At 36.0% G+C, this 15,944-nt stretch overlaps 1 protein-coding gene across 10 annotated transcripts in view; it reads right to left on the minus strand.

Moving 5' to 3' along the window:
• ZDHHC21 (zinc finger DHHC-type palmitoyltransferase 21) overlaps window positions 1–15,944 on the minus strand; it is a 68,515-nt gene that overhangs the window by 41,827 nt on the left and 10,744 nt on the right. For 8 of the 10 annotated variants that reach the window (XM_042911945.1, XM_042911943.1, XM_042911947.1 and 5 more), the window contains 4 exons: window positions 11,396–11,593; window positions 10,013–10,111; window positions 2,981–3,092; window positions 11–149 (listed from right to left, as the gene is read on the minus strand). In XM_042911945.1, coding sequence (XP_042767879.1) covers window positions 11–149; window positions 2,981–3,092; window positions 10,013–10,111; window positions 11,396–11,549 — 504 coding nt within the window. In that variant the 5' untranslated portion in view covers window positions 11,550–11,593. The remainder of the gene's footprint in view (window positions 1–10; window positions 150–2,980; window positions 3,093–10,012; window positions 10,112–11,395; window positions 11,594–15,944) is intronic. The other 2 variants (XM_042911953.1, XM_042911952.1) reach the window with 1 other exon arrangement.

Consider the following 15,944-nt stretch of genomic DNA (forward strand, 5'->3'; position numbering starts at 1 on the left):
CATTTCTTACCAAGTTACGCTTTTTTAGTGGAAGAAAGTAATAATAGTGGCAGAAAGAAAACATCAGTGCGTAGGAAGTAAGAAGTTCTGTGTAGAAACACAACTGCAGAAAAAGCCAATGATTATCTTCGCCAACACAATTGTTAATCCTGAAGAAAAAAATGAAAACAGAAACAATATTTTAAACTTTAATAAAATGTTAATCTTGGGGCTGGTAAAAATAAACACAAACAACTTCATATTATGCTGGACTTCCCGGAGATATGCTAACATCACCTAAGCCTAAAAGCAAACCGTGCATAGGAAAAGCTACACTACAAATATGCCTCCTCACATTTGTAAAGCACTTTCTACTTGACAAAAAGGAAGTCCGTGGAGATGATCTGCCTTCAAGTCACAACCACCCAGTGTGGCAGGAAGAGCAGATGGCAGTCTCCCCGTTTCACTGATAGGGGAGCAGGAACAAAGGAGTTAAGACACTTGCCAGAGGAAGAGACAGTAGCCAAGAAAACAAGAGCCTTCTATATATCGCTCTTCCATTCCAGCATTCCAGCTGTGGAGAGCAATTCGAACGATTGGAAGCAAAAGAACTTAAAACCTGCCGCTTTGACATTACTGCTAAGCATTTGCAATTTTTCTTACTTTTAAAATCCACCCTTGGTTGCTGGAAATAAACACATATCCAAAAGTATTTACAAATTCTCAGAGCTACACTTCCACCAGGACAATAGTGAACCATAACCAGGAAAAATAATTAATGTTATCATCCTAACATTTTCAAGGCTAATGCAAACTCAATATTTTATTGTTCCAAATTTATTTATCATACCCCAATTTTCAAAATATTTTACAATTCCAGCAGAAAACCCTAGTCCAAAACTATAATTTACTTTTACAAATGTTTTCATTTCACTATAGCATTATACTGCCATTGTTTGGGGGATGGGGGGGGGGGAGATACAACAGGTTCAGTTCCTAACAAATTGTTGTTTTAAAGGTGTATCATTGAAACTACTTTTTAAAATCAGACATAGAATGAAATGGAAAACCTGCAGAAGCATTTCCTAAACTTAAGATCTCATGCTTTGTAAACACGAAAATGCCTGGGTTTTGCTACTCGCAAGCAGGGCTTTCTTTCACAAGCGGGAAGTGTGCTTGTGTGTGATCTCAAACACACTCTTCACCAGCTGTTGCTTCCATGACTTCTGCTCACCCCATTCTCCTCGTCCTGCCCAAATTTAAGACATAACTGCTAGGATGATGGCATTCTTCTTAACCGGAGAGCTTTAAGAAACACTAAGGTACTCAGTCTATATGTAAGAGTCCTTTCAGTAACAAGCTATTCAGAAAGAGTAATCAGAGCCTGAAACAGAAAATCTCAAGGTGACCTGAGAACTGACCTCCAAATCTAAAGCTCTTAGGCAGTTATGATAATGCAGTTTCTGAAAATATCAAAAATTCTCTTTGCTTCCAATTTACACTGTCCACTGCCCTTACCCTCTGACTATCTCAGCAATGCTCTACTAAGGAATTCAATCAGGAAAGTCCCTCAGTCTTTTTAAAGCCACTGGTCTGCCCTCCTTTCCTACCTCCAACTCTTTCTACTTCCACTCTTCTTCCCACCAGGACTCTGAGAAGCTGACGAAAACCACAGAAGAAACTGACAGACAGCTCACCCCAATCTCAAAATTTAGGTTAATAGCACATTTTTTTTGTCACCAAGTTCATCTTTATTCCTTAAAATAAGGAATATCGCTAATCTCTACAGGACCAAAACATCTCCTGGTTGATTATTTTAAAGCTTAAAATAATGCATTCCTCTCAAAGGAAGGATCAATATCCAACTGTAATTTGAACATTTATTACATATGTAATTAGTTAATCAGAAACAGTACTCTAAAAAAGGGTATGCAGTTGAGTTTTTCAGTGTGATTACCACTTACCCAATAATACATGTTTTACCTAGCCTTTTCTTTCTAGTCTATTACTATTATAGTTGTAAACAGATCACGGAGGTTTAGAAATTCACTTGAGAATTAATCTGTTTAAATTCAAAGCATATTTTTTAAACATCAACTATATATTAATATACTACACTATCCCGTCAATGGAATCAGACAATTTTAAGCCTTTTTATATAGTAACCAAGTGCTTCTATCTAAAATGTTTTTTTAAAAAATGCTTTTATTTTTTTCCTAATCACAGGAAATACTTTCTATTTAAATAATAGATTTATAGTAAAAACCAAATTTTCACTAAAAGCTTGGTAACCAACCTTAAATGATGCTATCAAAGTAAGTTATCAAAAAATATGGGGAACTCTAAATTGATCAGCATTGCCAAAGCTAAACTCCACCCTTAAGTCAACTATAGATAAATGCAGTTATAAATTTCAAAAGCCCATTGTGCAGTTAACTTTGTATATATGCATGTATGAGTGTACAAACATAAATATATATGTATTTAGATATATTTACAAAGTGCTACGCTATACTAGTTTAAATATTTATACAGAGATCCCATGCTAGGAAAACAGAATTAAATACAATATCTTGCTCACAGATTTTTGTGACAGCTTTGAAATGAGATACAATGCAGAATTCTCACAGCATTTGTTTTCAAAACGCTAGTTCTCAACTGAACCGTTTTTTAAAATATTACAAGAGAGCCCCCTATTGACCAAAAATGTTGGCAGTTCAGCAGAAGCAGTGAACTACCGCTTGTACATATCCAGCATGCATGTAATGTGCAAAATGTGCAAAATGTGCAAAAAGGACTTTGAGAGTTGATAGAACCTGATAGAAAAAGGTATCCTTATTGTCCTCACTAAAGGGTTTTTTTTAAAACTGCATAACTTTAATAACTTTTGTTTAACTGCATAACTTTAATATAACTTTTGTTTAAATATGCTAAGTCCTAAGATTTATTTTTCACTGTTTCTTTCTTTTTTCTTCCTAAAAGTAAATTATCCATTTCTTACCACGGACAGTGATGATCCATTCTCCTCACGCAGTGGCCACAGCGGCTACAGTGATGGGATCGCTTTGGTCTCATCAAATTACATTTGTTACATAACTCCCAGAACTCCCGTTCTAGAGAAGGAAATTAAAATCCATTTACTAAAGGCAAAAGAGTACTGCTGAAATTTAGCAACAACAGTTTAGAAGACTTTATAGGAAGTCCTCCCTCTCTCTCTCTTTCATAGATAGATAGATAGATAGATAGATAGATAGATAGGAAGATAAATCCAAGAAAATATTCTTCTACATCTTCACTGTAAGAGAGTTTGACATAAATATTGCTGCTCTACTCTATTAAAGTCTTATTCTGTACACTTCTAATTTTAAACACTATAATAGTAAGACACTATTAGGAGTCAAACTAAATGATAGAAAGTAATGCATCTGGGTTTCGGATAAATTGCTAGCAGTAAAATTTAATGACAAAACCCTCAAGTATAACCAGTTATTCTATTTCATTTATTTTTCTTAATGTTTGTTTATTTTTGAGAGAGAGACAGCAAGCGGGGGAGGGGCAGAGAGAGAGAGGGAGAGACAGAATCCCAAGCAGGCTCCGGCCTCTGAGCTGTCAGCGCAGAGCCCAACACGGGGCTCAAACTCACGAACCGCGCGATCATGACCTAAGCTGAAGTCGAACACTTAACCGACTAAGCCACCCAGGCACCCCAGCAAATCATTATAGTTAAACAGAATTTTATGTAAACAAATTTATTTCTAGAAATTTCATTAACTAAAAAAGAAATAATGCTGAATCCTGGTTTCATAGACTAAGAAATCAAAATTAATCCTATTAACTCATTAGAAAAACAGAGATAGCATTCCCACCTCCCAAACTTTCTATACTTTAATATCAATAAATTCATTTGGGAGTGTTTATAGGAGAGGGTTGGAGGTATTAGAATGATTTCAGAAGTAAAGAAGATTATAAGATAATTACTATTTAATGGAAATAAGGGAGTTCTTTACAAAACTCTTTCCTACAATCAAGTAGCAATTTCTTTTAAGTTGTAATTAAAGAGCACACATTTAAGTTTTGTGCTAAAAACATTAGGTTTACAGAAATAAAGAGAAAAGTCATTTGTTTTCAGCATATGTCTTTCTAATGAGATCTATAAGAACTATAGGAAAGTCATCTACCAAGACAAATGCTTTATGACACAGAATGTATCTATTTAATATTTGTTAAAAGGGAATTTTACAGAATTCTTAAACCTTTTTTAACACTTAGGTTCATTTTTTTCCAACCCTATGTTTATACTACACTCTAACCTTGTTAAAAGCCTGGGCATAGTAAAACTAGCCTGACTCCAAATATTCAGAATGAATTATCAGTATATGCAAAGTATGACAAGCACACATATGACTAAATACCTGCTCAAGTATAAAGTTTAAATGTTTAAAAACGAAACATTTTAAATATGAGTAAAAGAAGATAATACCAGGTAGTATTCAATTTTCTAAAAAGATATCCTATTTTAATTTCATTATTTTAGTTTAATGACAAGAGTAAAATCAATATACAAGAATTTTATATAGTGAAGTATTATGAAAAATTCTGCTATAGAAGACATCAATAATAATAGTATCAAATTAATTGTTCCAATAATATTGAAGTTGAGAAAGTATCTTTTGCATCAAAAATTTCATTTTAAAATAAAATCTTTTCACTTCTTACTTACAGTTCTTATTTTAATGAAAACTTATGTGAGAGAGCAACACTAAAGTTTAATTTAGATACACTAGTATTCTTTGTGAGTGAAATGAAAACTAATTTATATAATATCACAAGCAGATCCCTCTTTTCCCACTTAGCCGCTGAAACAGCCAAACATCCTAATATTAAAAAACCCTGAATTCACATATTGCAAAGATTAGAGTCAGAAAGTAGACCCTCCCTGATGAGCCGATTGTCATTAAAAGACAACATAAAAACATTATGTCTTAAACCAGTGCCTTAAAATATAAATATGGTGTATTCATTATTGGTCATTTCAGCATCTGATACTTTAGTAAAATTCTTTCATAATTGAAATGTTGTAACCTCAGAAAAGAAGACAGCATTTGGCTATAGTCCGAGAAAGCCTGTAATTCTGCAGTCCAGACCACCGGTTGGCAAGCTACAGTCCACAGGCAAATCATGAGCTAAGAACGGTTTTTACAATTTTCAGTGATCGGAAAGAACAAGAAGAACTTGTGAAATGTAAAACACATGACATTTGAATTCCAGTGTCCATACATAAAGTTTTATTTGAACACAGCTAAGCCCATTCATTGACACATTATCTATAGCGGCTTTTGGGCTACAGTAGCAGAGCTAAGGGGCTGTATGGTCTATAAAGCTCAAAATATTTACTATCTGGCCCTTTACAGTAAAGAAGAGTTTGCCAATCTATGGTCTGGATCATACATTTGCTTAAAGAGTTGAGCTAAATTGGTTAAATTTAAGAAACTATATTAAGTATCTAAAGTGAGAAATATCTTTGAAAAACTCATTTTCACACATATACACACCTATGTGTGAGGGGAACAAAGGAAAAAAACGCACTACTGTAAATGTCTAGAAATTTAATTAAAGTATCATCTAGGTTTTGGCCTTGTATAGCAAGGGGAAAAAAAAATCTATCCACCTTAACCTATCCTACATATCTATAAACCATTTCTTGATCTTCTCCCTTTCCTTCTTTAAGGTTTATTCATGTTCAAATGTGACCTTCGTGACTGATATATTCTAAGGTCTGAAGACTTTTGCACTAGCCATCTAATATAAAATAAAAGCCTATGGGAAAGAATCAGAAGGCAAAATACAATTTGTAAGTGATGAAAATAAAAATTTTTAATTAAAAAAAAAGCCTATAGGAGAGAGAATCCAGTTGCTAATTTATGGTAGCTACAGAAAAATTGAAAACTGATTTTTTTCTTAAAGGAAATGTTTAAAGGAAAAAAAAATTGAAAGTGACTTTTTTAAGGAGAGAAAAATCAAAACATAAAACAAATTAAAGAAAATGAGTAAACCTAAGTAACCTAAGTGAACATTATCACATTGTTTTGCATGGATCCTCGTGTGTGTGTGTGTGTGTGTGTGTGTGTGTGTGTGTGTGCGCGTGCGCGTGTGTGTGTGTATGTCCGTTTATTATTTTTTGTTATTTACTTAAGTGCAAGTTAGTTAACATACAGTGTAGTATTGGTTTTAGGGGTAGAATATAGTGACTCCTCACTTATCCCAACAAGTGCTCATCCCAACAAGTGTCCTCCTTAATGCCCACCACCCATTTAGCCCATCCCCCCACCCATCTCCCCTCCAGCAACCCTCAGTTTATCAGGGATCCCCTTAATGCTGTAAATGCATGAATAAATACAAAGGAAGGGGTTTTTTTTGGTGTTTTAATTATCCCTCAGAGAGAGGAATAACCTTCTATTTAAGCCTTTTAAAAGACTTACAGTCATTGAGAGGGCCTAATATGCGTTTCAAACCACAAAGTAATGGTTTAGGGAGAAAAAATACAACTTGAGACTACCAAAATCAATGCAACATTTGGCTCTTCACAGAGGTTCCCTGACACAATCACTTGCCAAAGTAGAAAAGAAATGACGGGAAGTGTCTTGCAGAGCTCCTTCAAAAAGCAATAGAAGAAATGCGAGGGGAGCAAAACTACAAGTGAATTCATAACCCTGAGCATTAATAGCATATGCATCCCTATAGCTCAGGGTAAAATGTCAAGGGACATTATCACACAAACTTTAAATGTGCTACAGTTTGTAAAACTTAGAGGATTTTGCTCTGTAACAGGGCGGCTCTACTCAAAGTGGCTCTACTAACGACAAAACACTGAAGTCAAACATGTAAGATAAGAACTTGATGATCAAAACGTTTGAGGGGCGACTGGGTGGCTCATTGGGTTAAACATCTGACTTCAGCTCAGGTCATGATCTTGGGGTTTGTGAGTTCAAGCCCCGCATCGGGCTCTGTGCTGACAGCTCAGAGCCTGGAGCCTGCTTCGGATTCTGTGTCTCCTTCTCTCTCTTCACCTCCCCTGCTCATTCTCTGTCTCTGTCTCTCAAAAATAAAAAAACGTTAAAAAAAAAAAAAAAGGATTTTTTAAAAGAAAGTGTTCTAAAATTGATTGTGGTGGGGCACCTGGTTGGTTCAGTCAGAAGAGCATGCAACTGTTGATGTCTGGGTTATGAGTTCAAGCCCCACATTGGGCATAGAGCTTACCTACTTATTTACTTACATGCATACATAAAATTGGTTTAGTAATGGTTCCACAACTCTGTGGACGTATTAAAACCACTAAATTGTACACTTTAAATGGGTGAATCACATGGCATGTGAATCATACTCAATAAAGCGGTTTTTTAAAAAGATTGAATAAAATCATTTCATAAAACCTGAAAGTAATATAAAGCAATATTTATATATTTCAAACATGCATGTGATTAATTTAAGTAATAGAAATTGACAATGATTTCATTTGACTATTTCATCTACACACCAAAAAGTTTAAAAGAATCAAATTCTGAGAAATCTTTGCAGAGATAATGCAACATTCTCTTATATTCAAACTGCCTCATGTATTTGGAGGGTTACACTGACACTAAATTCATTCTACTTAAAAAAAAAGAGAGAAAGGGATGTAAAATATTTCGGAGTAATTCAATTAAAACATGGTTAAAACTGTAAAAGTTCTGGGGCTTACATTTCCTTTCCTAAAGAAACCATTTATATAAAACTGCTCAACCTTAAAACAGCGATGAGTAAATGTCACTTTTTATGGCCCCAACTCGCTGGTCATGCTATATTATTTTTTCCACTGTTAAAATTCTGTGTTTTTTAGTAAGTTAAAACCAGATTTACAAAATAATCAGGAAATCACCACAAAGCACATGACGACCTCAATTTTTCCCAGAATCAAAGCCAAGGTGAATAAAGGGCTAAAATTATTCATCTCTCTATAGTTACACGGTAAACAAGATGATGGAGACAAGTGTTGGGATGTCACGGTAGCTCTTTAACAACCTGCTGTGTGACAGTCTACACTCTTGATTATTCGGTCTACCTCCCTCATAAAATTGCCACGAGGATCAGATGAGAGGAGACAGGAAAAGACTCTGGAAACACTGAAATATGACGAATGTATTTTTTTTCAACTGGGCAAAAGATAAGTCTTCGGAACTCAGGGAAGAAAAACAGGCCACACGTCAACCGTGACCAGATAGGACGCAGACATCCAAACAGCAGCAGGATGCCACGCAGTCCTCCATCACTGGGGCCTGTCAGCTAAAGGTAACCCGGTGGTTTCACATAGTTTGTTTAGCACTCTTTTAAAACCAGTGTTTTTTAAATTTTTAATTAGCTGTCAATTGTCTTCAAATCCTGAAATTTCTCTTAAAAACCGAGATTCTCTGTTTTCTCTTTAAAAATTCTAAGATCTAAGAATACTGGGCCTACGTGACAATTTCACTGTAGCTGAGTAGTGGCTGCTGTCTGTGGATATGAGATTTTCAAGTTCCTTTTTGGCCCCTTTCTCTGATTTGCAGTATCTGATACATGCAGGCGTGTGAGTGACCACTGCAAATTAAAGATTTCCTAGGAAATGGGTCATGGATTGGGAAAAACCTGCTTCTCTAATTTTCTGGAAACAGTGGGTTTTAGAGTTGAAGTAGGCAACACATTTATCAAGATGTTAGAGAACCTTCGGTATGGGCTGGTTGAGAAAAGAGGTTCTGTACAAACTGCAGACTGTCACCCTCCCCCGCAAACACATGTGCACATGTGCATGTGTGCCCACAGACCAACCTGATGGTGACACTGTTTCTATAAGTTAATAGAAACAAAATATTTGACACAGTTCTCAGAAACTCTCACAGCTATGTAAACGTCAGTGTCATATCATTCCCATTTAATCATCAAACTTGCAAAGCCAAGTATGTCCCTAAATGACGGGCCGCAAAAAACAACAACCAGGGACTTCAGGAAGATTCTTTAAGTGACTTGTCACTAATCTAATTTCAGAAGGAATTAATAGGCTCCCCAATTTTTGACACACTGCAATCACCTGGGATCTTTGAAAAATATTGATACCTGGTTCCCACCTCCAGACATTCTGATTAAATTAACACAGGTGATCAGGACATTGAAATTTTTAAAATCTCCCCTGCAGATTCTAATGTGCAGCAAGTTTGGAAATCCCCGAAGTACTAGAAAAAGTATTCTGGCTCTCTAATGTAGAACAAAGTCCTATACATTTCTCATTAGAAGAAAGTATAGAGAGTTCTCAAAGCTCATATGGCAAATGACCAAAGAGTGAAACTGAGGAAAGAAGGTAAGCAAGGGTCACTATCCCTAGCACGCAATAAAACAAGCAACACCATTTTCAATTCATTTTTGTGGTTCGAACAGTTATCATGCAATAAGCTGATCCTAAATTACCTTCAACTGACACTAGAATAAAATCTGTCAAATTTTTCACTGAATTGTTAGAACTTGGAAAAACACAGGCAATAGTATCATTAAACCACAAATATTGACTCTAAGCAATATTCTATTTATAATATCATGCACGAAGTGAGGGACACGATCAAAAAGATCCCTTTATGAAATAAAGATATATCAGGTAATTATATATCACTCACCAGTGTTTACCCAGCATCTACCAAATGACAGAGACGGGCACTAAGGATACAGCACCGAACCGAGGAAGAAAACGAAATAACAAATCTACACCCTCACACAGGCTATACAGATGTAGTGTGGGAGGAGAGAAAAACAAGCAAACAAGTAAACTACACAGAAGAGTCAGAGAGTAGGGGATACAGGAGTCAGCTGGCATTTACAACTATAAAGAAAGAAATCTAGAACGGAGACAGTTGAGAAAAGACTTGAGAGCTCGTAGAGGACATATGTAATTAGTACATACTAAAGGCTATAAAATGCATTCACAAAGATAATAATGCAGGTATAGTCAAATTGATAAATCTGAAGAGTATCGTACCTCCATGTGGAATCTTAGGGTTCTCAGGGAGTCTTCCTGGGTCAGTTATTGAGGCCCTCACTAAAGCAACCAGACAAAATATGGCAATGCCATAGAATACTTTGAAATAAATAAGAAAGTTAAGTAAGTAAATGAGGCATTTATTCTTCAAAACATTTTATCAAGAAGCATATTTAAAGTTTAAATGTGTATTTTCATTAATGCCATCAGGATAATTTTCAAAAACTAAAATGGAAAAGTTAAATGATCCATTTCATTTCATTCATCAAATAATACTGCCATGAGAACTTTCTCAAACGTATTATCTTTAAATATTATTTTGCATAATAACTGACAAACTTGTTATAAATCAGATGTTTTTATTAACAAATTCCTTGTCAATAATGGCATAAATGAATGGGTTCCCTTTTAATTACTGCATGTACTATATGTGACAGAATCAAAGCAGCATTTTAAAACCTATCCTACAATTAAACTTTTTCATGCCTCCAACTGGCTAGCTTCAAAATTACCTTGAGTTAGTGACATTCGATTGCTCCTTTCACTAGACCTTAAAATATTTACGTAATGTGAAAATAAAGAATCTAGAAATTTTGAGTTTTTAAGAGTAACTAGAAAAATAGCAGTAAGGAAAAATAGATCCATTCATTATAATTCTGCCTTTTAAATGAATAAAAAATAGGCATTTGGCGGAGGTGGGGGCGGGGCTGTGAAGAGAAGGCAATGCACCTGTAATAGGAAACTTGGTCTGAGCGCTAACCCCAGGGCTGACTGCATGGTACCGATCGGTTTTATCCCTTGTACCACAGAGAGCGTATCACCCACAGCACTTGTGAGGTCGAAATGACATAATGTACAAGGTAACTGTAAATGCCATCCATGTACATGTAAAATATATCATTTTCAATCTTATTCTTTTAATCATAAGCAAGCCAGCACTAAATGAACTAGAGCAGAAAATCATTATCCAGAAGTTCAAAGCGTTATCATAAACAACATCGTAATAATTTTTGCATCATGAAATTCTCGTTTCTGTAATATATACCATCTTCATTATGAAAACTCCTTCCACATTTGAAATAAGTACATAATAGAAACACATTAAAAATACACAGACACACACAAAATAGCAGTAATGTGCCAGTTTCATTTTAAACAAAATGAACTTCATATGTTTTGCAGAGTTAGATATGGAGATGACCACATTTATCTAACCCTGAAAAATAGAGAAAAGCCAGTCTTTTTAAAACTTCCATAATTTAGTAAATAACATGAATAACACCAATACTAAAAGAAAGGTTATCATAGTGGCACTATACTCCAAATACATTCACAATGAGAAAATTCTTTAATAATAAAAAGAAATAAAGATCAGAAACTTACTTATTATTAATATGCCTGGAATATGTCCTTCTTCATAGTGAGGAAAGAGGACAATTTTGGGAATTAAGACAATATTGTATAACCAGACAAAGACAATCAAACCCATGCAGCACCAACCATGTGGGTCAACAACAAAGTGAATCCGAAGACCCATTTTGCAGTCCTACAACTGCCTGCCAACCCACAAGGAAGACGACCCTAAGGAGAGGTAAGAAAGAAAAAAATTACTTATATAGAAAAAATCATTTGACTAAAACAAAACTACATTCCTGGCAACTATAAAATGACGTGGAGTTTTCTTTGCATATTTTTGACAAAATGAAACACACTGGAAAACAGAGAACTTTCGGACATTCAAGTTTCATCATAAGTTTCACATAATTTAATTCTGGCTCCCACTATGAATCGGCTATCATGGGAGTGTAAACTGGCAATACCTTCTGAAGTTAAACCCAAGTCTGTCCTGAACCCCGTAATTCCACAGGTTAACCCAAGACAAATGAGACACAGGTCAAAAGATATGTGCCAGATTTTTTAGAACTTTTAATCGTAACACTAACGGATGCTCACACAAGTCAAAATAGTGGTCATGTTGTGGTGGGAGGGGTGTTTACTAACTAGAAAAGGACATAAGGGAAACTTTGAGGGGCTAGTAATGTTCTGTATCTTGACCTAGGTGGTGCTTCAAGGGTACATACACATGTAAAAATTCACGGAGCTGTACACTTAAGATTTGTGCAATTTAGTTTAAGTCACAATATAACGCTTAAAAAATCATTTTAAAAAATTTTAATGAAAAGCAAAAAGGAATTACAAATTGCCAAAAATATTTAAATTCATGGAACGAAGCCCAACTAATCTTATTACTATCAACTCAAGAAGACTCCTGTTTAAAATGCTGGCAAGAATGTGGAGAAAGGGGAACCATCTTGCACCACTGGTGGGAACGCAAACTGGTGCAGACACTCTGGGGAACAGTATGGAGGTTCCTCAAAAAGTTAAAAATAGAACTACCCTATGATTCAGCAATTACACTACTTGGTATTTACCTAAAGGATACAAAAATACAAATTCGAAGGGAGTACATGCACCCCAATGTTTATAGCAGCATTATCAACAACAGCCAAATGATGGAGGGAGCCCAAAAATGTCCATCGACTGAAGAACAGATAAAAAACATGTGGTGTACATACATATACAATGGAATATTACTCAGCCATCAAAAAGAACGAAACCTTGCCATTTGCCATGACATGGATAGAGCTAGAGTGTATTATGTTAAGCGAAATAAGTTAGCCAGAGAAAGACAAATACCATATGATTTCACTCCTATGTGGAATTTAAGAAACAAAACCAAGGAACGTGGGCAGGGGGGTGGGGAAGAGAGAGGGCAACAAACCATAAGAGACTCTTAGAGATAGAGAACTGATGGTTGATAAGGGAGATAGGTGGGGGATGGGCTAGAGAGGGGATGGGTATTAAGGGGCACTTGTTGGGATGAGCACTGGGTGTTGTATGTAAGTGATGAACCACTGAATTCTACTCCTGAAACCAATATTGCACTGTATGTTAACTAACAAGAATTAAGTACAAATTTGAAAAGGAAAAAAAAAAAAAAAAAAAAGGAGACCCCTATTTAAATGGGGCTTTTTTCATATGAGTGTTAAAAATATTTATGGTACCAAAAAAGTGATGTAAAATATATCCCTACCTTAGTAGATATAATTTATAAGCTTAAACAATAAATTACTATATAAGGTCAAGGGGGCACCTTTTATAGAAAATACAACGGAATAACACAATAATAACCAGGACAATGTTTCTCAAACCTGTAAACAAACCAGAATCAACTGAGGAGCTTTTTAAAAATACTTATTCACAAGCCTCATTCCAGATCTACTGAATCATAATTCCTATGGAGTAAAGCTCAAAAACCAATAAAAGGGTTTAAAATGCTTCCCAGGTGTCTCTGATAGAGCTGACCGATCTCGAGGAACAGATGATCCAAAAGCTTCCCTAAGACTTCAACGTTAGGGCAAGGAGTTGAACTCAGTTCAACAAATTTATTCACGGAGCCTCCACTCTATACAAGTTATTATAGGTACAGTGATGAACGAGACATTGTCTTTGCTTAAAGAAACCAATAGCCTAGTGGGGGAAAGAATCATAAGATTTAATAGAACATGCTAAGTTCCAGAGATGTGGACAAGATGTCACCAGAGGCATAGAGGATGGAGACTAGGTAAATTAGGGCAAGACTTCCTGTAACTGGTAAAATATGAGTTCAGTTTTAAAAGATGAGTAAATGTTACTCAGGGGCCCCTGGGTGGCTCAGACGGTTGAGCGTTTGACTCTTGATTTCAGCTCAGGTCCTGATCTCAGGGTCATGGGATTGAGCCCCTCGTCAGGCTCCACACTAAGTGTGTGGAACCTGCTTGGGCTTCTCTCTCTCTCCCTCTGCCCCCCTTCCATACTTGCTCACTCTCTCGCGCACTCTCTCTCTCTCAAATAAAAAATTAAGGGGACCCCAGGTGACTCAGTTGGTTGAGTGTCTGACTTTGGCTCAGGTCATGATCTCATGGTTTGTGAGTTCAAGCCCCAGGTCGGGCTCACTGCTGTCAGCCTGTCAGTGCAGAGCCCACTTTGGATCCTCTGTCCCCTTCTCTCTCTGCCCATACCTACTTTACACTCTCTCAAAAAATTAATTAAATTAAAAATTAAAAAAAAGAGAGAGAGAGAAGTGACAATACTGCAAGCAGAAGGAAGAGCAGGAGGTATAGACGACAAAAATTGTAGGCAGTGTTACAAACTGCCATCACAAATCATAAAGCTCTCAGTGGAGAGTGAGTGATGAGAAGTAAGGGGCTACATCATGGCATAAAGACGCCATGTTACAATGCTGACGCTTCATTCTTAGGCACTGGAAAGCTACTGAAGCAAGGAAGTTAGCATAATGACATTTATACTTAAAAAAAAAATTATCGACGCTCTAGTGTCGAGGATCAAATTAGAGATCAGTGAGGCTAAGAAAGGGCAAAAGCCAAAATTAGGTTTGGAGAAGAGATCAAGTGAGAAAACAGTTACAATCATCCCAGTATGTTTTACTAATTGAATGGATATTAGGAGTTACAGAGGAGAGAGTCCAGAATGACTCCCAGATTTTCATCCCTTACTATCATCAGATGAAGAGACTCAGGGTACCACCCCTTCAGACGTCTTGCCAATGTTCTTTATGAAAAAAGATTTAGGATTAGCTCATTTTAAAGTAATACCCTGATCCTCTCGTCCTCAGAACATGCAAATACTGGAGCCACAGAAAAAAAGGCAAGAACTCAAATATAACACAACCCAACTGTTTAAATCAGATCTGGTCCTTACGTATGAATTCTAAAATAGGAAAAAGTGTCCAGGCCCTAAAAAAGTAAAAGTTGAACTCCATTACCTTTTAATTAGAAAATTAAAAGACCTATCGGGATCATTAAAGTGAGGAAAGTCACAGAGTACACTGGGTATCGTCATTTTAAAAACCGAAGGAGCTCAAATACAAATGGTATGCTGTCTACGTAGTTAAAATGAGAAACATTAAAAACAATGTTTATTTTTAAAGTCTTGCCAACCATCAAGTGCTAAAAGAAATGACAGAAGGCTCTGTTTCTCAACATGTTCAATATTATTAACTTCATGTACCTTCTTTCTTGCAATGTTTCAGTTCCATTCGGGACTGGAAAACAGACCATGAATTCCAATAATTACAGAGAACAGGATCCTTTCATTACTTATTTCTAAATGTATTAATATTAGAAACGGAAAAGCAGACAAGCCAGCAAAACAACTAGCAGAACTGTTACTCATTCATTTTTTTGAACTGTCTGTAGTCTCCTCTACCAGAAAATAATACATTTTTTCTTGCAAGAGATTTCTCACAACTGAAAATACTAGATACTGAAAAGTATAGTTAAATGTGTCTTTTCTTCCTGCATGTAAAAGATACAGACAACAAGCTCTAAAAGAGTAAGCATCCCCAAGGAAAAGTAAGCCAAGGATAGACAAAGAAAACAATGAATGAGATGGTGAATGTTTTGTTTTGTTTTTTTAAATACCTGATAAGCGAAAATTAGTGCCACATAAGCCTTACAGCCTAGACTGTCCAGAAGCAAACAGCAGTCTTCCCAGAGCTCCAAATCAGGTTACAACCAGAGACACGTAACTGGCAGAGTTGTAGGGTCACTCCACTCGCTTAATATCCACCAGGCGTGGCTTCCGGCTGAACAGAAACTATTACGCATCCTGACCCACAACCGAACTGAACACACTGCTGCTGTTCGGTCTCCAGGGTGGCATTTGTAAAATACTTTCATTAGCTAGAGATTCGAACATGCTAATTGGTACATTAAATGGTGAGCTCATGACTCAAACTTTGATGTAACTTAGTAGACCTACTGGTACTTCAACATTTTTGAAGATTGCTATCTGGTAACTCGACTTGAGTGCCGTGACTAACTTCAATAATGATGTAAATTACTACCGCACAAACTTTTTTAAAAGATAT

The sequence above is a fragment of the Panthera leo genome, chromosome D4, assembly GCF_018350215.1.
Source record: "Panthera leo isolate Ple1 chromosome D4, P.leo_Ple1_pat1.1, whole genome shotgun sequence".
NCBI classification, from domain to species: domain Eukaryota; kingdom Metazoa; phylum Chordata; class Mammalia; order Carnivora; family Felidae; genus Panthera; species Panthera leo.